Raw genomic sequence first — 23,336 nt, forward strand, 5'->3', positions numbered from 1 at the left:
TAAAAACAATGTGTTGCGGTCAGCCACAAACTGATACAGGCCATGCCGCGTTCCCTTAGTTATACAATTCACTCCATCCGGCTAGAGAATATTAATTCTTCTATACCTGTTGCTGTGAAAATGAATGCAGTCTAGGTCAAATTATTATGTGCATTGTGTTATGAACTCTTCTGTACTCGTGGCTCACGTTACTCTTTCTATCACCAAATTATACATATATTAAAAAACAATTGTCAGAATTAAGTACAGCATACTTGGTCAATAGAAGCTCACATATACACATTACAGTACAAATCGTGTAGTTGTTCCGCCTAAAAAGCCTTGTACCACATTGGAAATGCGCTGTAGGATGTTTACAATTCTGACAACAGTTTTCACTTGCTACGTTATAAGTTACGTGACAGACGAACTGTAAAAACGTCATGAGGCTTTGTCTCCTCGTGAAGATTTACTGTTTTGCGGACGGCAGCGTCAATAAAGATGAATTACCTAGCTTACAACCAAAGGAAGATAGCGCTGGAATGTGACAGCAGTGTTCATCGCGCCATGTGCAGCAGCTCCGTCTGTAGACCATCCAGAAAAATACGAAAAGTAGCTGAAAAGGAACAAGTTGCTGGGATGTTTACAATCAAGCAGTAAGTGCCTGCAGTACCATAGTCGCCACTGTTTCTCTCATATCTCCGACAGTCCCAAACAACTGAGGGGCAAAAATGTGATGTGTGATATGATCTCCCTGGTACGCCGCAATATTGCCTGTAAAAGTTACCTCCCTCGACATCTTATTCAATCTTTTTAAAATAAATTACTGCAGCTTAATAGCAGTACAGTTCAATGTGACACCGAATTTATCTACAATTTTACGCATGATGTAGAATTTTAACTTCATACTTTAAAAAAAAATAACTTCTCTTGCTAGGTTCGGTGGTTAAGGGCCAGAATACGGACTCCAGGATCTGGGGACATTATTGACACTACAGTCTTAGGGAAGTTGACAGATAATCAGACTGGAATTTGTTCAAGACTCAATTCACTGTGCTGACAAGAATCTAAACTGCAGATTATACACGCTGCAGTACTTACTTTCTATGCGAAGAACAGAAAAAAAAAGGAAATATATGTCTAATACAATAAAACTTGTGTGATTTTGGTACCTAGACTTTTTCTAGTTCGTATACCTAAATTGTGCTCAAATCAAAACTATCTGAGAACTTAACAGTGTTAGGTCACTATAGCGTTCGGACGTTGGCGGGATAAATTACCAAGTTAGAACGTAGAGAACGGGGAGGGGGGATTGAATATTCAACGTAAGGTAAGAATTAGGCAAATAACTTGGCAGATAAAAAAAAAGGGGCTTGCATCTTATCAAATTTACCGTCATCGTATACAGTTTCCTATTCCTCCTGCAAATGAGATCCTCTTCGTAAAAGCTATTTACGGACTATCAGGTTAAATACTTCTCTTATTTTTCATATGGAAGCTTATAATGTGTGGATTCTATGACAATTCAGGAATTTTCAGTCGGACATCAAAGTGTCTCCAGTTGTTTTGAAGCATTGTACGGGAACAGAATCTTAGTATTCGGGCCAATATGCTTAAGATCATTGTCTTACAGGGGAACTGTTTTCTGAATACATTTTTTTACCACTTAGATGCATGTTAGTCATTGTTCCTTCAGTGACAAAGATTTCCGACTCTAATCGAACTTATATTGCTGTGTTTTATTCTTGTGCCAAGACACTGTGCTTCTCGCCAGATTCAAAAAATGTTAATACTTACTTCCCTCGTAAACAAAACCCTTATTCAACAAGTCTCAGCGTGGTTTCTGTGTTTAGTGGTGAATGATGGCTCTTCTTCCGATTTACTTCAATAACTATTGCCTTCTTTCTAGATACTCGCCCATGATATCTTTCTAATGATAAATTTATTCCTCTTTTGGGTTCAGTGGCTACTTTTGGAGTCCTGATTTTTTGTTCTCCTGCTGACGTGGGGAATAAATCACTTTCGCGTACCATGGACCCATTGGCACCGATCTGCTTCTTGGGATAGCTTGCGACAATTTGTATCGTTACTTCACAGGATCTATACTAGTTATTAAGATGTACTGATCCCCCGCACAGCCTTCAACGTCAAACTGTCTTCAAGGCACTCACAGGTACCCTGATGTCTCACAAGCAAAATAAATGGTTACCAGAACCACTGAAGTCAGAACTTTGTAATACTTTCTGCCAAGTGTCCGAATTCTTGCTGCGTTTCGAAATGGACGACTGTTTAATCGTTTCATTTGCAATCTGAATTCTAAAGTTAATTTTGTCATCCTTCACACCTATAACATATACTACAGTATCTACACTGATCAGCCAAAACATTATGACCACTGCTCACCGCAAGATTGAATACCGCCTGGTGGCATATATAAGCGGAGAAGGGAGAAGTGGGGAGTCATTCTAGCGATGGTATGGGCCGCAGAAGGGGAAATCAGCTAATGTAAAGGAATTTGAAAAAGTTCAGATTGTTCACGGCGCCTGGGGACGAATATCTCAAAAACTGAGAAGCTGGTCGGGTATTCGCGCGCTACTGTCGTTAGCAGCTATGAAAAGTATTTGAAGGACGGTGAAACGCCAAGGAGCCGACAAGGTGACGGACTTCCACGCCTCTTCACAGAACGTACGGCTCGTAGATTTGCCTGCTCTGTAAAGTAGGACGGGCAGCGATCTATGGGAGTTTTGACATCTTACAATTCCGGTGCAGGCGTAAGTGTTTTGGAGCACAACGTTCAGGGTTCACTGTTGAACAGATGACTGCAGCAGACGACCTATGTTTTTGTCATGTTGACACAGCTATAAAGCCAATAACGATTGCAGTACACAAGGGATCATCGAGGCTGAACCGTTAAGCTATGAAAAGTGTCGCTTGGTTAGAAAAATCACATTTCTTGTTAACACCATGTCGATGATCCTGTCCAGATACGCCGTCATCCAGGCGGCAGGATATTCGATACATGTGCCGCGCCACGGTTGCAGGCCTTTGGGAGCAGAGTAACACTAGGAAGGGCACTTACAATGGGCTTCCATGAGACCTGTGATAGTAATCGAAGGCATCGTGACTGCTGTGGACTACACGAACATTACTGCAGTTACCTGCGTCCTTAACGGGTGATATCTTCCACGGTGGCGATGGCATCTTCCAGCAGATTCAAATGGCTCTGAGCACTATGGGACTTAACCTCTTATGTCATCAGTCCCCTAGAACTCAGAACTACTTAAACCTACTAACCTAAGGACATCACACACATACATGCCCAAGGCAGGATTCGAACTTGCGACCGCGCGCCTAGAACCGCTCGGCCACTCCGGCCGGCCTTCCAGCAGAATAACTGTCAATGTCACAATGCCAGAATCATGCTACAGTGATTTGGGGAGCATGACAGTGAACTCAGGCTGATGTCTTGGCTATCAAATTCGCCTGATGTGAACCCAAAAGAAGAAATCTGGGATGCTATCGGGAGTCAACTCCGCACCGACAAACCACTAACCCGTAATTCACGGGAACTGCATGACCTGTGCATTGACATACCTCTGGAACCTACTAAAGACATGTCGAATCCATGTCACGCAGTGTCGCTGCTGAACTGCGCTCCAAAGGTGGACCAAAAAAATATTAAAAAGGTCGTCATAATGTTTTGGCTCGTCAGTGTATAAGCTGTACTGTAAGTTGTTAGCTTAAGAACCTGCGCCGAAATACCTGTGTGCGAATTCATTTTACACTCACGGTGTATCTGGAATGCAAGGACCAAAGTACTGAACAATAGGAATGCGGAAGATAGGGCATGGTACGATATTATTTGTGAATTATTCTCATTTTTCACTGACAAAACATGTGCCGCAGGATAATTTATTAGTAAATGATCTCTTTTTGTCTGTGCATCGCCAATAGCACATTGCGTGCGTTACACGATATTGACGGAATTACAACACAACCTAGCGGCTTACTTTCAATAGACGACTTAAGCCTTTTTATTCAGGGAAACGTAAGCCGTTTATAAATACGCCAACATTCCCGCAATTGCTCGCATATTAGATAGTTTTTTTTTTCTTTTGCCACAACAACAGATTCATAGAAATAGAGCAGTCAAGTAGCAAAACTTCAGGAGGAATCAGCTAATCCAGTATATTAGTAAACAAGAACTAAGGGCAAGTCAAAATCTTACGAAGATATCCATAGTTCACATAAAAATAAATACGTATTTTATTAATTTGTTTTACTGTAAAACGTGCGCAACAAATACGACGAATCAAACGAAATGATAGTATGGCATTACTGACCGAAACCCCCGCCTGGGGTAGTTCGGCCGCCTGATGCAAATCTGTTCGACTTGCGCTTCGATGAAGATGACAGTGCAAACACCCAGTCCCCGAGCGAAGAAAACCGGGAATAGAAACCAGGACCACGGGTTCTACAGGCAGAGACACTAGGCACCAGACTACCAGCTGTGGGCAATACGACGAAAGACAGACGAGAATGAAGCCACCATGACAGCATATATTTTTTGTCAGATACGATAGTGCATTTGTTTCCAGTTCTCTCTAATTTCGATTCAGTCATTCTGTCGAATGTTGTTTTCGGGTAATGACGTCAATAACAGAACAAAATTTCTACACATTTCTAGCTTTCAATAGTAATAACACAAAGGAAATGTTACTTGACCGTATCTTTATTAAAACTTAAACAGTACATGTTAAGATGTTTATGTGAACAGTAACAGGTACTGGAAGTTTATTCGAGAATACCTACACCAATCGCAAACCACGTACCTACCACATTTTCATTGCAAACTCCTCGGGGTACGAACGATGGGTTACATAGTTTCAAAGAGAGAGAGGAAAACTCTGAAAGTAGTTCATTATCATGCATCGATTTATGACTGACACGTTAAATATTAAAATTTGTTAATCGAATAGCCCCATTTAACGTTGTTCGATGAAGATTACGCAATGACAAAAACAATGCGCAAAACCAGTTATTTTTACCAGAAGAAAAACGTTTACCAGAAAATAACTCCATTAATGCTTTAATGTTTTACTTCATTCGCACAAAATTGTAACACAAAGGTACGGAGTGATTTTATCTGTTCGTATAGTCGCTACATTAAAAATTACTTGATAATACTGCGAAAGTCTGCCACAGCTTCCGCTTTCTTACATCACAGCGAATCAAGTACATATGGCCGGACGAAGTGGCCGTGCGGTTAAAGGCGCTGCAGTCTGGAACCGCAAGACCGCTACGGTCGCAGGTTCGAATCCTGCCTCGGGCATGGATGTTTGTGATGTCCTTAGGTTAGTTAGGTTTAACTAGTTCTAAGTTCTAGGGGACTAATGACCTCAGAAGTTGAGTCCCATAGTGCTCAGAGCCATTTGAACCAAGTACATATGGTTACAGGCGCTGCGAAACTGTTGCGATTTTATTTAATTCGTATATTTCACAAATGTAGCGACACTTCAGGATGTGGATTCACAAAGGCACACATACTTCCAACTCCATTCGGGGATTGTATGCACAGTTTACAGCCACTGGAAGTCTGTACTGTGTAATACACCTTCCGGGCGACAGTGGCTTATGAAATAGTTGAGCGCGCACAGGAAAGCACCCTGCGCAAACCGTGAGCGGTTATGAGCAGCCAAGAGAGCAAACATTCTACAAACGACCGTTTGGGAGCTCTGGTGAAAACAACTGAAGCAGAAACTTAACCGCTCGCAGCTGCTACGAGCTACACCTGAGGAAAAAGCAGCTTTGATTTCAGAATGAATCCTCACTCCGCAGCGCAGTAAGCGCTCATTTGAAACTTTTAATATGTCAAAGTGTGTGCCCGATTGGGACTCGAGCCCAGACCAGTGTCTTTCAGCGACTTATCGTGATGCCACTCACGACCCGCCCTTACAGCTTCACTTCCGGCAATACCACTCCCGCATCCCAAACTTCACATAAGCTCTGTTGCATACAGAATAAGGTGGTTCCTTTGAAGAACTTACCTTTAATTGTGAAGCAAGAATTTTTTTGTGAATGGTATCGAGGAATAGAGCGTATGAATCTGGGACAGAGAAAATCCTCTCTACGGTGCAGCACGTTCGTGACACACCAAAAGTTAGTGTCTCCTGTTCCATCTCACAGTTTATGGTCCCTTTGTCTTTACGGAACAGACTATTACAGATAACACACACAGATGCCGCGAAAGTGGCTCACCCTGCAGCTAGCAATCGGCAGTGTGAAAATACAATAGGGTAGTGTTCCACCTCACTCACATATACATGTTCGCGACTTCTTACGTAAATTGTTTTGATTCTTTGCGCTTTAAGGAAGTCGTATATACAAGCTGGAATATCGCGCCATCTCAAAATTTTATATTTTATTCGCAAAGGAAATTTTTAATTGTTAAAAATGGGTTTCTAAATTCAGTCGTGGCGAACCTCTCTAAGATGATTCACTTTAAGCACTTCCCAAAACTGCAGACAGGGGTATGCCTTACGTATATTAGAAGAAAATGAACAGAACATTTTATATGAAAACTGTGAGAAACGTTCGTTCAAGATCTGTACCACATTTGTCACGTACTCACCAACTGAAAATACTACGGGAAAAGGAAAAAAGCTTTCAGAAGGGCAATGAACCTACTCACAATGCGCATTGGCAATGAATAACCTGAATTTGGAGTTACGAACGGTTGGAAAATCCATACTATTCACCTGATTATATACATTCTTAAGAATTGCACACAGCCCTGTATCTAGAGATATTTGTGACCTGAAATGTTTTTGAGTCCAGTGAAAATATGTGAGAGACTTAGTAGCGTGTTTTACAGATCTACCACATTCGCATTTCAGAGATGTAATCTGCATACTGTAGAGACATTGTACAAAGAAAATTAACCTAAAACAAGGACTACGTTAATAAATAAGTGCATTTTTACATTAAAAAACTGTATTCCACTATTAGTACCAGATATTTTCACTTGTCACATTTTCTTCTCTTTTGAGTAGTGTGTTCACGTGTCTGGCTGATCGAACATTCAAGAAAGGTGAGAAATGCGGACAAAGTAAAGCACTCAGTAGCTAAATATTGGTTTAAACATGTCAGTGTCCTATCACGTGTGCACGTTTGTGAATAACACGCCCGTAATTTGACGTACAATCTAAACTACGGCTTTTTTTTTTTTTAGCAAAATTTTCGGGGAAGAGCAATGTTGTCCAGCAAAAGACGAACATACGATTATAGCTTAGAATTTTCTGTTATTATGGAACAATTACCAAATCATGTAACTTCAAATGATTATGGTTGTATATAAACAAATGTTACCGCATAGCGTTAGAGTCGAGGAGTTAATAACTGGAATGGAAGGAAAGCTACTACTTATATTGTGATGTAACTAATTCTTGAGGTCTTACCACAAAACGTCACGATGAGCTGGAAAGTTTCAGACCCACTAAACGCAGCTATATTAGCATCTTTTCAGTTATAGTTAACACTTCGACAAGTTTCATATTTACCAAGTATTGCTTATAATCTTTAAAACATCCAGTAAACTCAAACACAGAAGGGCTGTGTCGCATAAGTTATTGTTACGATCACAAAATGTTACGCTGAAATTTTTACACTCTTCTTACATAGGTACTGACGGCCGAGAGCGACAGTAAAACACAACCTGGGACGAGAATGTTGCAAGCCAACTGCGGTATGGTACAAGCAAACAAGTTCCGCTGTACAAACACATCACTACAAACAGTAGTTCGTGGAATGACGAAACACAGGGACCTGACAGGAAGGAAAGTTATCTGTCGTTCACAGGCGATCAGAGTGAACAGTGAAAGTTACACGAAAAGTTCACGCACGATGCGACGCCTTTCACGGCTAATGTGGCATTATGGATTTAAAATTTACTAACAAGAGAATACTCTACGCTGGGCTTCTGCAAGTGATACACACAGGGGGCGGATAAAAATATGGAAATACCACGCTATACCTACGCTATGTCCTCAGTTCGTTGCAAGTGTCAGAACAGTGTTCTGTCTAGCTGTGAGTGCATAACGCGTAAGTTCAGCGCACGTGTGAACTTGTTGGTGCACGTGTGGTGGATACTTCAGTAATCAAGGAGGCCGAAGTGTTTGGTGTTTCAGGAGGCACCGCATCGAAGATTTATACAGAATTCAGGGAAAGTGGAGAAACATCATCTCAGTCACAACGCGGACGAAACTGTGTGTTGAAAGATCGTTACGGCCGGTCATTCAAGAGGATTGTGACGAAAAATTAAGAGTATGGCAGTTGCTTTGAATGTCACCCCAGAACTGAGCATAGCATACGCCAACCCTGTAAGCAGCAAACCAACACTAAGGAAGCTCCGTAAGCCCGAAAGAACAGACACCATATCCATGGCAATACCGGCCATGACCTCCCCCCCTCCTGTGCGGATGTACACATATTCCCCGAACTCTTACGGGACTTTGTAAGAATGTCTTCCACGAGTAATGACAAGGTGAGAATGTGGGTCTCGCGGGAGGCGTGCGCGTGATAGTCCCTGCAGTCGCGCAGTCCTCTGTGCCCTCGGTGGCTCAGATGGATGCCCGCACTGTAGCTCAGCGTGTTCGGTCAGAGGGCTGCTCGCCCTCTGTAATAAATAAATAAAAAACTGAGTAAAGGAATCAACGATCAACTTGAACGGATGTCTTGTTACGTCCGCCCAGACCAAACGCAACGAACAATACCGAACAAATCCTCAAGACCAACGCACATGTTTTTTCAATTGTTGTTTTGCTCAGTTATGGCGGTTTTTGGCACCATTTTGGGACAAATCTTTCGCATGTGCAAAACTTCAGTCAAAATTTGATGTACGCTGAACGTGTTTAAAAGGTCGCCGATCATCCTTATTGTTAAACGTTGGCTTATCTCACAAGAGCACGTACACGTTCGACGTTTTCATCGGTTTTTGAAGTTTAAGGTCTCTGCTTCGACGTGTCCTCGGCCTTCCAATAATGATTTGTGCCAGCGAAAAAACTTGTGCTCTTGATAATAAATGTTCTGCATAGGAATGTTTCTACTTTTCGCAGATCACATTCGCGGATTCCCCTAAAGTTCTCACAACACTTGACGGCATAACGTTGCCTTAAATTCCGCTGTTGCATTTTCGTAAACCACAACAAAAACGCAACTTCACTGATGGCGCTCTCAAAAATCACGTGATAGCTGTACGGGACAAACTGGCTGAACACCTGGAAGGGGTGAACACAGCGGTCTACACACGTAAGACAACAGAGTGTTGCCAGATCGCTCGAATTTTTGTCAGTCTCATTACTTTTCTCACACACCTCGTTGTCTGGCGATTTTTGAAAACATGAAAAATTAAACATGCAGTGTTCTGCCACAATCAGAACGAATATTTCAGTTTAGAATACAGTAGCCGTCCGAGGTGGCCGAGCGGTTCTAGGCGCTACAGTTTGGAACCGTGCGACCGCTACGGTCGCAGGTTCGAATCCCGCCACGGGTATGGATGTGTGATGTCCTTAGGTTAGTTAGGTTTAAGTAGTTCTAAGTTCTATGGGACTGATGACCTCAGAAGTTAAGTCCCATAGTGCTCAGAGCCATTTGAATAAAGTATTACATATGTGAGTATATTTCTCCGTCTGGAGATGATGCAGGGCTAATCACATCGGAAATATTTCTCTATCGTATTCCACTTCAAGTAGATTCGGGGACTCTACCCTTTTAAAAGGTTCGCGGCCGATTCCCTGCGTGGGCTTTCAAATGTGACATGTAGCAAGTTTCTTCTTCTTCTTCTTCTTCTTCTTCTTCTTCCTCCTAACCTTTACCTCGTATCTTCACGGGGTCCGCATGTTAGTTATTGGATACAGCAATATCAGTGGTAGGATTCTGTTCATGCCGCCACCTCCAACGGGGAGGAATATGTGTACCCGAACTATGAGGACAATACTAGGGTAAGAAAACACAAGAAAAGTGAAACAAAACTGCATAACAGACGAGACAAAATGTACAGAAAAGGCAGGGAGAACCTGGGCGGTGTGGAGGCAAGGTCAAGTCCTCCATAACCAACACCTACATTAACTAAGGGACTCAAATACCAGGGTTTAAACCTAATACGACAAACCACTTTCATGATGAAAACCGTGGACAGACTTTACCATGCTAACACCCAAGCCAAGGAAGGTGGGAGAGAATGTTTAGTGAGAACGGCCAAAAGGCGGCAGCAGTCCAGCAAAATACGAATCACTGTGAGGGGAGTCTCACAACTACAAAAGGGGTTGGGGGGGGGAGGGGGGGGGGGGAGGAGGGGGCGGCCTCACTGAGGAATAAGAAACCATGGGTCAATCTAGTATGGCCAAGACAAAAACGGCAGAGGACAGCATATCCTCACCACGAGAGGCAGAGGGAAGAATGCCACGTGGTGGGAGTCTCTTCAATAGCACGAAGTTTATTAGATGGGACGGTGGTTGCATCCCAAGAGTTGGTCTACAACTGAGCAAAAGCAGATTTGATGTAAGGCTGCAAATCCCCCTGCCTTCCAAGAGTGGATACAGAATGGGGGGGGGGGGGGGGGGTGCCTCACCCCTAGTCAGATGATCAAGTTCACAACCTACATGACCAGGAACCCACAGGAAATCAACCAAACATGGCAGAGACCAAGAGGTGGCGGGAAAGACTCCGAGTGCTAGCCTGAAGGGCACTCATTAAGTTTGTACGTAACAAAACTCTGGTGAGGGAGGACCATTTAAGAAAGCAGAGGACCTGATATATGGCCATCAGTTTCACAGTAAATACCCCACACATGACAGCCATGAGATGGTGTTCCATGCCAACAGGAGACATGAAGGCATATTCCACACGATTAGCAGATTTAGAGCCATCAGCATAAAAAACAATGGCATTCTTAAAACTCCCCTAAGTGCCTTTGTAACAAACAATGGACCACCACTGGAGTCTACAAAGGCTTTCGGACGCCAGAAGAGATCCATCTGAATCTCGGGCAGAGGAACTAACCAAGGGGGTGGTGGGGGATGGAGGGGGCGGGGAGGCAGGAGAGAACATGGGGAAGAAGACAAGAAGGTGAGATGGCAGCCACAGCAGAGAGAAGCAATGTGGAGCCCAACCGGTAAACCCACCTGAGGGCAGACAGCGGGTGGGCAATGGACCAAAGCCGCATTTTCGCAGGGGAAGAGCAGATATTGATTGCATAGGAAACCACGAGCTGGGACTGCTGAATCAAAAGTTGAGGGTCCCAGTGTCAACCAGACTGCTATCGACAAGACTAGTGTGAAATGCACCGATGGCTAAACGGATACCATGATGGTGAACCAGGTCCAATCCATAAACTTAACCCTGGTGCAGACAAGGCAGAACTAGTGCCCAGTAAAGGCAGAGAAAGGTTGAACCATCTGCACCCCAAGTGCTGTGGGCAAGGAAGTGAAGGACATTGAGTTAACGAAAACAATCAATCTTCAAATGACAGATATGGGGCAACCAAGTAAGCTTGTTGTCATGAAGAAGAGCCTAGAAACGAAACTGGGGGAGCACTTTCAGGTGTTGCGCGTCGAGGTAGACCTCTGGATAAGGATGGATCATAGTACGGCAACAGAAATGCACCACAGGGAGAGAATTTAAAACCATGCAAGTGTGTTCTTGTGGAAGCACACTGGATGGTACCCTGCAGCTGTCATTCAACAGAGGCCACTGAATGGAAGATAGACTAAATACAGAACTCATCCACATATAAAGTATGGGTGACCAACGGTCCGGCAGAGGCCATAGGTCCACTAATAGTGATTAGAAAGAGGACACTTAATATGATGCCCTGTGGAACACAATTCTCCTGGGTCTGCAGAGAGCTGAGAACAGTGTGAATGGACTCTTAATGACCGGTGAGACAGGAACTGACAAATAAAAAATCTGGAGGGGACCCATAAGACCCCACTCATGGAGTGTAAGGAGGATGTGATGGCACCAAGCTGTGTTGTGGGCCTTATGAAGATTGAATAAAACTGCAGCTAGATGGCAGCACTGAGAAAAGGCCTGTTTAACTGCAGTTTCCAATCTAAGTACATGATTGGAGACCGTTCCTCGTGAAATCTAAACTGATAAGGAGATGAAAGGTCCCGAGATTCAAGGACCCAATTGAGCTGATGAGCCACCATCTGTTCTAGCAATTTGCAGGGGACACTGCTCAGGCTGCTTGGCTGGTAACTATCAAGGGACAGGCAGGGCACAGAAGGGGAGCGAGCTTCTGCAAGATCTGGAACCAAAAAACAGGGCAACTTTGCAGTGCACAGACTGTGTGTATCATGCCTGTGTTGTGGTAGCAGGCCTTAGAAATGCAGGGAAGACAGGTCCCAGGAGCTAGCCTAATCACTGGCGAGTGCTGAATAAGGGGGACACTTCTTCAGCCAGGGAAGGTGAGCAGTACGGGGAGGGGAGGGCATGGGAACTGCAAGGAAGGGTAGAGAAGAGGGAGATGGGACTGGGCTAATTAAGAAGGGGAAAGGACATAACAGAGGAAAAAGTAGAAGTCATCAACACAGGGTGAAGTCAGTCATATTGTTGATGAGCCTCAGAGTAAGTTAAACAATCAACGGACTTATACTACTGTATCTTATTTTCTTTCTTAAAAGCTGGGCAATCTAATGAGCAACGAGAATGACACTCATGACAATTAGCACACGCTGGCGGCGGAAAAAAGGGGCTCCCCTCGTGGAGTGGGTGTCTTACATTCACGATGTAGAGGGTCAGCCATACATCACGAAGACGTGCCCGAAACGCAAGCAAAGAAAGCACCTCATGGGTGGCAAGGTGTACAGCTTCACATCACACTGATAACACACAACTGTGATTTTCTCCAGGAGGCAGTCTCCCTAAAAAGCTAAAAAGCCAGTATTGGTGTTACTGTCTTTATGACCTTTCTGCAGACACCAAACAAAATGAACACCCCATCTTTCCAGATTGCCCTGGAGTTCATCAGTTTGAAGGCTGGGGCCCCCATGAAAAATTACTCCCTGAACAATATTCGAAGACTGGTGCAGTTTAATGGACACCAGGATGTCACAAGATGATCAAAAGCATGAAGGGCTGCAGATTGGATGGCAGGACAAGTTCTGATCAACAGGGAACCTGACTGCATCTTGCAGAGAGACTCCACTTTGTCAAATGTGTTCACTATTTTCTGCAAAAAGTAATGGCTTAGTGGCAGTGAAAGTGTCCCTCATCCATCCTAGTACATATGGTGTAGTGAAGAAAGTGTTTCATTTTTGGAGCCGATCAGTGGCTGCCCCCATGGGCACCGCCAAGCCACAGAATGAGCCATGTAGCATGGTGGCCATTGCTGGGAGTTTCAGTGCTCCAGAATGACAAGTGACCACTCTTAGGCCTACATGGGGGACTGATGACCACAGCAGTTGAGTCCCATAGTGCTCAGAGCCATTTTGAGCCTACATGGGGAGGCAACAGCTCAGGTATCATAAGCATGATCCCTGAGTTGTCAGGGGGATCAGCCAAATGGGTACATAAACAGCCCCACCACATAGACTGGCTACATGTGCTGGTGGCCAAGCAGGGCAGATGGGGGGAGGGGGGGGGGGAATCTATGGCGGGGAAGGAAGTGGGGAGATGCTAGGGAGTGTGTTCTTCCCCAAATGGCTCACACTACAGAGAGAAAATTAAGAAGTGGAGGTTCAACCCCAAAGGGGAACCAAAAATACCAAAAACAAAGGACGAAAAAGAAAAGGCAAAGGGAACACTACTGCAAGGAATATAGGAAACCAGTTGTATAGCCAGGTCAACATAAGTAAGAACACAGAAAGGGGAAGGAGGGGGCAGCAAGAAAGGAGTGAGTACGTAGAGAGAGGTACACAAGGAAGAAAATGCCAGCCAGGAAGAAAGGAAGAATGGGATGCAATAGCTCATGGCCCTGTGGGCGTCACACATGAAATCACAAAAGAACCGTGAGCTCCTTTGGGGCACTTCCAAAGAAAACGCTGTAATTATCCTAAGTTGTGTACTGGCCAGAATTTTTTTGGTTGCAACTATGCGCCCCTCAATGTCCTCCTGCTCAAATACTGTAGCATCACTACACTATCACAGAAGTTATGAAACTCATAAAACAACACTTCTACAACATACTTTATATAAAAAAAAATCCTCCCCTCCACCCCTCACACTGAAGAATGCGCCACCAAAAGATATAGTTAAGGCTCCCTCTCAGCTCCAAACAATCTGAATGTTTCAAGTGGACCTCACTTTTGTCTCAGCAGCTACTTTGATTTATCTTTTTAGTAATTTGTTTTATGTTTCCTTTACTCACAACAGCCATTGTCCACACGTAGCATCCAATGAAAGGAGTACTGGTTATGAAACCTCAAGGCACGTTTGCGTTATAACTTCACATTTCTAGCATTGTTTTCCAGTTTTTCCACTTCCAGTAACTTTTAAATGTTTATCATATTTTGTCCAATTGACTTTATTAAAGTAAATTTACATGTAGAAGTAAGTTGTCTTTCATTGTCAAGGTGATGTGCTCAATCAGAGCAAGTCAGCAATTTTGTTTTTATAGCAATGCAATGAGAAGTAACAGAATTTGAAACAAACAACTGAAAATTAAACTTCACTCACACTTTAAATGAATTATAATTTTGTCTGTGGAACTGTCGCTGTACTTACATGAAAATAATAAAATTGAGATATTTAGCAACTGATATAGTAGTGCCATGTGTATTAGGTACAAAAAAACACACACATCTGTAAATTAATTATTAGCAAAAAGCTTAATACCTCTTCACAAACTGAATTTATCTGCTTCCTATAAATTAGCTGAGTGTTGTTGGCACATGAATGCCTTGCAAATACCTGCAGTAGGACAACTATTGGCAGATCAGTGGCTGGCCAAATGAAGGCAGGTATGGCCATGTGGTCAAATGTTAGTTATTCTATTATGAATTGATTGTGGCAACAATTTCTAATGGCAGGTTTGGCAAGCAGCAGAAATATACTTAAGGACAGCCAAGGGATACGATATGTGGTGAACAGAACTTGTTGTTATGTGCCCTAAGGGGTAGGACTGTGAGGCAATTCCAATTACTGTTTGCACTTGCTACGACCTTCGGAAATGTGCTATCAGCAAGTACTATGTGTAGAGTTCGATATGCTCGGTGACCTGTCATGTATGTCATGGTCACCATTCAGAATAAGAGTAACTACTTACAGATGACATGCCAACATAAAAATTACTGTATATAAGTGGAATACCATCCTCTTCCAAGGTGAGCCTTTGTTAAGAATGTTCAACATGCTATTGACAAGCAGCAGCACTAGTTAAAATAAGACAAGGAAAAAAAAAAAAAAAAAAAAATCTGTAGATGTCTTACAGGAATCACTGTGGTTGCTACCCTACATAATTTGGGCAAATCACCTCATGCAATTATGAAGAGGGTTACAATGGAATTTGAGCCCCACCCTCATTAAGAAAGAGTCCAGTGTCATAAATGTACAACAGTTTAAATGTAAATACTGCAGAACATATAAGATTTGTGACCAAGCACTAAGCAGTTTGGTTTCTATGCAAAATGCACCAGTGAATCAAAATCCTCCATTCAGACATTTCATTGCACTGGCACCAATAGGCGAGATCATAAAGCGAAGATTAAAAATACCATATTATCTCCTTGAACTAGCTTTGCTGAAGAACATTACACGGCAGTTCCACATTCAAGTGTTGTACAGACACAAATTACATTAAAGGGGGAAAAGAGACTAAAGAACTGAAAACTAAGTTAATTTGCACTATAAATGAAAGAACTATAAGACCTGGTGAGAGACTCGTAAAATCCTAATATAATTACAACACTCTACCAAAACACCACCCTGTCCCCCATCGGCTAGTATGGCCCTGCATCACCAATTGATAAATAACAAGTTTGCTAAAGGCAGATCCCACTGAAAACATATGTTATTGTTAAAGCAAACACAGACAAAAGAGCTACATCATCACGATGATTATATGTTTATGGAATATCTGGCCAGGTACGCAATTAGACAATTTAAACAGAACATGGTACATCACTGATAATGAGCACACAAATTTAACACTGGAAGTGCCCCAACAACATGTGACAACCAATGTCTCCTCTGCCACACACTACAGTGGCTTGCAAAGTACATATGTAGACATTAATCCTGGCACCACAAAGCTCCAGCTGCCTTTTGGTGACATACCAGGAGAGTAGCAAGTTATATATTTAGCTTCTCCCATGCATTTTCACAGTTAATTCTTAAGTTAGTAAGCCTAGGATGGTTATAATGTGTGTGTACTGTGTGGGGATGCAGGATCAGCTGGCCATAGCTCATGAACAGATGAAGACACTTCTGGCAATGGTCAGCCATCTTTAGGCTGCTGCCTCAGAGCATAGTGACAGCGAAGAACGTGGTGTGCAGAATGGGACCCCTCCGGAGTCACTTATTTTATCCAAGGGCTCAGCTGCCGAGGCACACTGTCCAATGTGGGGGTCAGCCCTCACCACATGGTGAATGATGGGTTGTAAGGTGTTCGCATGACTTGGGGGGGAGAGTCAATGTGGAGGCTCCCTGTCTCTTCACCCATTCACAGTGGATGCTCCTTCAGCAGGGTTAGAACAGGCGCATAGGGACGGGGATTGCCAATTATCACGAGCTCCAAAGTTATGCAGCATTATGGAGCATTTTATGGAAACAGCATCCAGCGCCGGAAAGATGTCCAATGTATGCTCAGTAGGTCCACAGGAGGGCCTTGCCTGCGACTAGTGCAGGGTTCAGTTGCCTGCATGTTGTGGCTCATGTCTGCACCAATGACATAGGTCGCTTGGCTTCTGAGGCGATCATCAGTTCCTACAGGTGATGGGTGGAAATGGTGACTACGGGGTGCAGTCGTAGCTCATGACTTGCAGTACCACGCTCAGTGTTGATTGGGGTATGGTTTGGAACTGAGTGGGTGGTCTCAACCAAACTCTCTGTCGACTCTGTGATGCTCTTGGCTGCAGACTTTTGGACATGCATTGCGGTGTGGAGTGTTGTAGGACTGCCCTCGATAGTTCAGGGATACCCTACACAAAGCAGCTATTTGTATAACAGATAGATGTGAGGAGCATGAGGGGTCTTTTTAGGCTAGGCAGTAGTTTGAGGTCCTCTGATGAACTTTACCAGTCAGTACACAGAGAGCAAAATCATAGGAAGTAAAGACATTTGTACTATCAAAATTTTAAAAGTGAATTGTCAAAGTATTTATACCAAAGTTCCTGAATTTACTGCCCACAATGAAAGTTATCGCACTCAAATTACTGTCGGAACTGAAAGCTGACTGAAACATGAAGTAGAAAGATCCAAAATATTTAGCGAGCCATGGAATGTATATCGGAGAGACATCTGATGCCGTACGAACTGCAGAGTTCACTGCAATCGACAATAATACTTTGTCAATTGAGGTCAAAACTGAGTAACTGTGAAGTTATCTGGACCAAAGTAACAGGTCTAGGTGAGCTTCAATTGGTGGATGTTTTTTTACCGGCCACATGATTCCACTGTGACAGTTTTAGAACCATTCAAAGCAAGTCTATACCCAGTAGTGTGGAATTACCTAGATTATGCAGTATTAATTGGAGGCAACACTGACCTACTGAGTATAGACTAGAATGACTGTGGATTCATTGCAGGTAATACAGGTGGAAGGCAGTCTTGTGAAGCAGTTTTGCACATTTTTCCAAAAACTGACTTGAGCAGCCCAAATGCAATGGCAATATTTTAGATTATTACATGAGGAGGACATTGATTAGTTCTTGGCAACTGTGGTTCATAATACTGCTAGCAGCTGAAACACAGGCATGAGTATTCAAATACAAAGATATGTAAACAGGCAGAATACGGCATTGCGGTCGGCAACGCCTATATAAGACAACAAATGTCTGGCACAATTTTTACATTGGTTACTGCTGCTACAATGGCAGGTTATCAAGATTTAAGTGAATTTGAATGTATTGTTATAGTCGGCACGCAAGCGATGGGACACAGCATCGCCAAGGTAGCGATGAGGTGGGGATTTTCCCATACGACCATTTCATGAGTGTACCATGAATATCAGGAATCCAGTAAAACATCAAATCTCCAACATCACTAAGGCCAGAAAAAGAACCTGCCAATGTTGGGACCAACAATGACTGAAGAGAAACGTTCAATGTGACAGAAGTGCAACCCTTCTGCAAATTGCTGCAGATTTCAATGCATGCTGGGCTATCAACAAGTCTCAGCATGTGAACCATTCAACTAAACATCAAGATGGGCTTTCGAAACCGAATGTCCGCTCGTGTACCCTTGATGACTGCATGACACAAAGCTTTACAGCTCGCCTGGGCCCATCAACACCAACATCGGACTGTTGATGACTAGAAACATGTTGCCTGGTCGGACAAGTCTTGCTTCAAATTGTATTGAGCGTATGGACATGTACGAGTATGGAGACAACCTCATGAATCCTTGCACCCTGCATGTCAGCAGCGGACTGTTCAAGCTGGTGGAAGTTCTGTAATGGTGTGGCGAATGTGCAGTTTGAGTGATATGGGACCCCTGATACGTCTACATATGACTGACAGTTGACACGTACATAAGCATACTGTCTGATCAGCTGCATCCTTGCATGTTCATTGTGCAATCTGAAGGAATTCACCAATTATAGCACGACAGTGCAACACCATACACATCCATAATTGTTACAGAGCCACTCCCAGAACACTCTTCCGAGTTTAAATACTTCCGCTGGCCACCAAACTCCCCAGACATGAACATTACTGAGCATATTTGGGATGCCTTGCAATGTGCTGTTCACAGGAGATCTCCATCCCCTTATACTCTTACGGATTTATGGACAGTACTGCGGGCCTCGTACTCATGGATTTATGGTCAGTCTTGCAGGATTCATGGTGTCAATTCTCTCCAGCACTACTTCAGACATCAGACGAGTCCATGCCACGTTGTGTTGGGGCACTTCTGCGTGCTGGCGGGGACCCTACACGATATTAAGGAGGTGTACAAACTTTTTTGGCTCTTCAGTTTATAATGCTAGATAGCTCCTATCCAGATTGACAACACTACGTCACTGCACAGATGGTGGAGTCCTGGTTCATAACAATAGAAAACTAGGGAAGAACATATATACAGTGTGAAACTTCCTGGCATATTAAAATTGTGTGCCGGACTGAGACTAGCACTCGGGACCTTTGCCTTTCGCGGACAAGTGCTCTACCGACTGAGCTACCCAAGCACAACTCATGCCCCATCCTCACAGCTTTACTGGCAGAAGTAAAGCTGTGAGGACGGGACGTGAGTTGTGCTTGGGTAGCTCAGTTGGTAGAGCACTTGCCCGTGACAGGCAAAGGTCCCGAGTTCGAGTCTCGGTCCGGCACACAGTTTTAATCTTCCAGGAAGTTTCATATCAGCGCACAGTCCGCTGCAGAGTGAATCTCATTCTGGGTATATACAGTGTGTTTCACATTTCATGATAAACATTTCTAGAGGTTGTAGAGGTGGCTTAGCATATCAAGTATTATAAAGGAAACCCTGTCCGGAAACGAACAGGTCTTAAGTTATAAGTGAAAACCGTTGTGATACCTCTCACAGGGAACACTTGCACTGGTACTGTTGTTGCTAAGATTGTAGGGCAGGCAATTTTTAGAGGTGGTAATATGGACGAAAACAAGAAGAAATGTCCAGTAAACAGGAGCTCTAAAAAGCATACTTTAAGAGCTATGAGCACTTGTTCAATAGAGGAGATGTGTTTCGCAGCAGCGAAAATGAACAAGTTCTCATAGCTCCTCAGCTACGGATTTGCAGCTACACATTTTAGAGCGCATGTTTGCTGGACATTTTTTCCTAGTTGTCATCCATATACTACCACCTCTGAAAGTTGTCTACCCTACAGTCTTAGCAACAACACTACTTGTACACATATTCCACTGTCAGCGGTACGATATCAGAACCTTTTCATTTATAATTTTGAAACACTTGTTTCCAGTACAGGGACCCTTGCCTCACATCGATACATTTATCTTTCTCCATAATCCTAGAAAATTTGTACTGTCATCAGGAATCACCCTGTACATACATACATTTACATGTGCCAGTGTCTATGACTGACACCCTGCAGCGTCGTTGGATGATGTTTCCCAGCACGGGTCCCTATGTAATACTTGATCTACTAAGTCCCCTCTAAAAGCTCTAGAAGTGTATAACGTGTATTGTTAAACACCCTGTGTACACAGTTAAGTAATACAAAAGATGCAGACATACACTGAATAGAATTTACAATAACAGTCTTGCAGGAACTATTTAGTTTGATCATGTGTTAGGTTACCAGATATTTTCTAACAATAATTCATTAAATTCATTATGATTCTCTGAGGATGCCCCAAATTTTATACTCAAATGCAACAGTTATGATTAGGTGACTTATCAAAATGGTTTCATCATTTTGCAGCATTCATGCATATCACAAATGTTTAATGTCAAAGAACAGAAAACAAACCTTCTAGTAGCCCTGTGTTTAATTCACGTAGACCACTTCCTCGAATGCCACGATGGTTAGTGGTCCGTGAGAAATGTTTGTGGCTCGGAGCGGATGACATTTTAACAGTTTATAAACAATACACTCAATATAAAATACTGTCACACGACAAAAAAATTATATAGCTCCTTAAGCAAAAAACTTAAGGAAATAAACTTTATGTCAAAAAATTGTCACTGTAAAATCACTGAAATCACATCCGCTGAATCAATAAAGTGTTCAGCTGTTCACGTAAGTTCATCAGAGATGCCGGTGTCAGTCTCCAGGATCAGATTTCCTCCATCCAATATACAAGTTTTTCTTTTCACTGTAGGAAATCATCCCATTAAAATGACAGATGTATGAAATCCGACACATTCCGAGTACTCTGGAAAAAAAGAAAACACAATGTAAATGATTATCAACATAAATGTTACAATTTTAGTAACATTCTAAGCAAGCTATGTCATTTGTTTCTACTATGAGCGACATGAATTTCAAGATGTGGGATTACAACACAATTTGTAAACAAGATTGGTAGTAATACAAATATAAATTTTTTATACAGAAAATGTTCTATTAATATAAACACTTATTTCTTTGAGTATCTGTCTGCAATGATTTTTTGCATTACGCTTCCCTGAAAGAACACAGATTCCAGCCTTGTTTTGGTACAAATACAGGTGTAATAGTAATCATGGTCAGCTGTTATGAAATGGACAAAAATGCATAGAATACCAGTTCATAAAGTTTGCTGGTTTAGTTGACAGATAGCACCGCTAAATGAAAAGTTATATCAGTCTAATATTCAGAAGCAAACATACAAAGTGAAAGAATTACATGTGGTTGCAGGTGCATTTGTAAGATGTGGCGGGATAACAGGAACATTATAAAATTTCAATCAATTACTAAGTAGGCCTAACAGATTAGTCTTCAGAACTTATAGATTAACGAGAAATGGGTCAAATAATTTTTGCTGTCCAGCTGAATACGGCACTTCATGTTATAAAACAATAAAGAACGGATATCCCTTCTCAATTTCCATGCCTTATATTGCCGAATAGTGAAAATCTGAATACACAGATACTATCACCAACACAGTAAAAAGCCAGGGACGAAAAATGAGACTAACAGCATGTGTTGTCATGCATTAGTTACACATACCTGTGCATGTTCTACATATCACCGGTAAAAATTACTCACGCACAAGGATCGGCATGTTTCACTGAGTACACTCGACAAAAATAGAAATCTGTATTTCCCAGAAAATGTTTACATTACAAGATTCTAACAGAACACCTAGGGGCACTACATGGAACCGGGTAATGATACACCAACAGTTTTTACTAAACTCTGCGTTACAAGGAATATAGCAGACGTGCGGTATTACACAAAAGAATGCGACAGTGTACACCACGGTTACCGAATTTGGTCGGAAAATTATATTTTTCAATTGCCGTACAACACGTATACGTCGCAAGGCGGTAACAATCAGCACAAACAGAAGCAGACTGTGTTCCTAGTTGTAATAATGCCATAATACAAAAGTTTCGCTGCCCGAGCACATGTTCAATCTCAGTGGTTTTCGTTGTATTTGGTGCACAATGCAGGTCTCGTATTTTTTTTTGTGTGAATGCTGCGCCGATTGTACACGAAAATATTTTAAATTCCATCACTTTTCATCCCTCCGTCCTTTATTTCTTTTTAATGGTCAAGCAATCGCTAGTATGTAATTCAATACAGCTAAACTTCCTTACTGTTTTCCTGTTTTCTTTAGAACTGCATACTTATAGCACGGCGTCAATACGAACAACAGCGTTCACAGATATTTTTGCTAACTGCATCCACATTGTATTCACTTAACACTTTGACAACACATAACCGCAACCACAACCGCACCACGCTCCCAACTGCTACCGAATACGGACAGCTGTTGAAATAATTCTCGCTCCCTAGACTGCAAAGCAAAGAGTATGGCGGACAGAGATATCACTTCACTGCTGAATGACAGAGAGCGACACATTGTTGTCTTCTTTTTGCAGATACACGCACGGGATTGGAATCTCACAGCATAACATATTAAACTGTGGGTATCTGTTGTCATTATGTGTGCTGTTGGCCCTGCTACTATACCAATCTTTTGTAAATTGACGCCAGGCAAAAGCCTGAAGCAACTATTGTAAAACTTAAATCTAGTAGCGATTTACCATCCATAATTTTGTAACTGCGACCAGTTAACGTATAAACGACACTTTGTTAACAAAATAACTATATAGAGACGTGATGCAGTGAACTGTAATCAGCAACACTTTCGTTTTAACGAAAGTCACTTATCAATATACGGTCGCTGTTGGCGCCACACGTACACGCGCCTGCACAACTAGCACCACCAGTGTTTCCACGCGCTGCCGTCAGATTTCACTGCCGCACATGCGTCGCAGCATCTGAGATCAGAGCGGTTTTGCCTTGCGTGCAGAATGAACTTAGTACTAGTGCTGAAAATATGTGAAATAGAAAGAAGATGAAGCAGAATACTGAGTTGTTGATATATTTATAGTTGCTGTTAAAGCTTAACAGGCTAGAGCTCGCTATACACAAGGTTGGAAAAAAATAATCAGGCATCGTATACATCTGCACATACAGTGTATCAGTATCGAAAGAATACATTCCTTAGTGAAATATAAATACGCTTGGTGACTAGGTCATACATATAATGTGTCTTAAATAGAGACCA

The 23,336-nt window shown here is 42.6% G+C and overlaps 1 protein-coding gene across 1 annotated transcript in view; it reads right to left on the reverse strand.

Annotated features, from left to right (window-relative positions):
• Positions 1 to 22,554, reverse strand: part of LOC126248103 (polyamine-transporting ATPase 13A3) — a 176,701-nt gene extending 154,147 nt beyond the window's left edge. Inside the window, exons 1-2 of the mRNA XM_049948774.1 lie at positions 22,360 to 22,554; positions 20,585 to 20,990 (exon numbers count right to left, since the gene is read on the reverse strand). Of these exons, the coding sequence (XP_049804731.1) occupies positions 20,585 to 20,684 (100 nt within the window). The 5' untranslated portion in view covers positions 20,685 to 20,990; positions 22,360 to 22,554. The remainder of the gene's footprint in view (positions 1 to 20,584; positions 20,991 to 22,359) is intronic.
• Between the last annotated feature and the right edge of the window lie 782 nt (positions 22,555 to 23,336).

Source organism: Schistocerca nitens, chromosome 3 (assembly GCF_023898315.1).
Source record: "Schistocerca nitens isolate TAMUIC-IGC-003100 chromosome 3, iqSchNite1.1, whole genome shotgun sequence".
Classification (NCBI taxonomy): Eukaryota; Metazoa; Arthropoda; class Insecta; order Orthoptera; family Acrididae; genus Schistocerca; species Schistocerca nitens.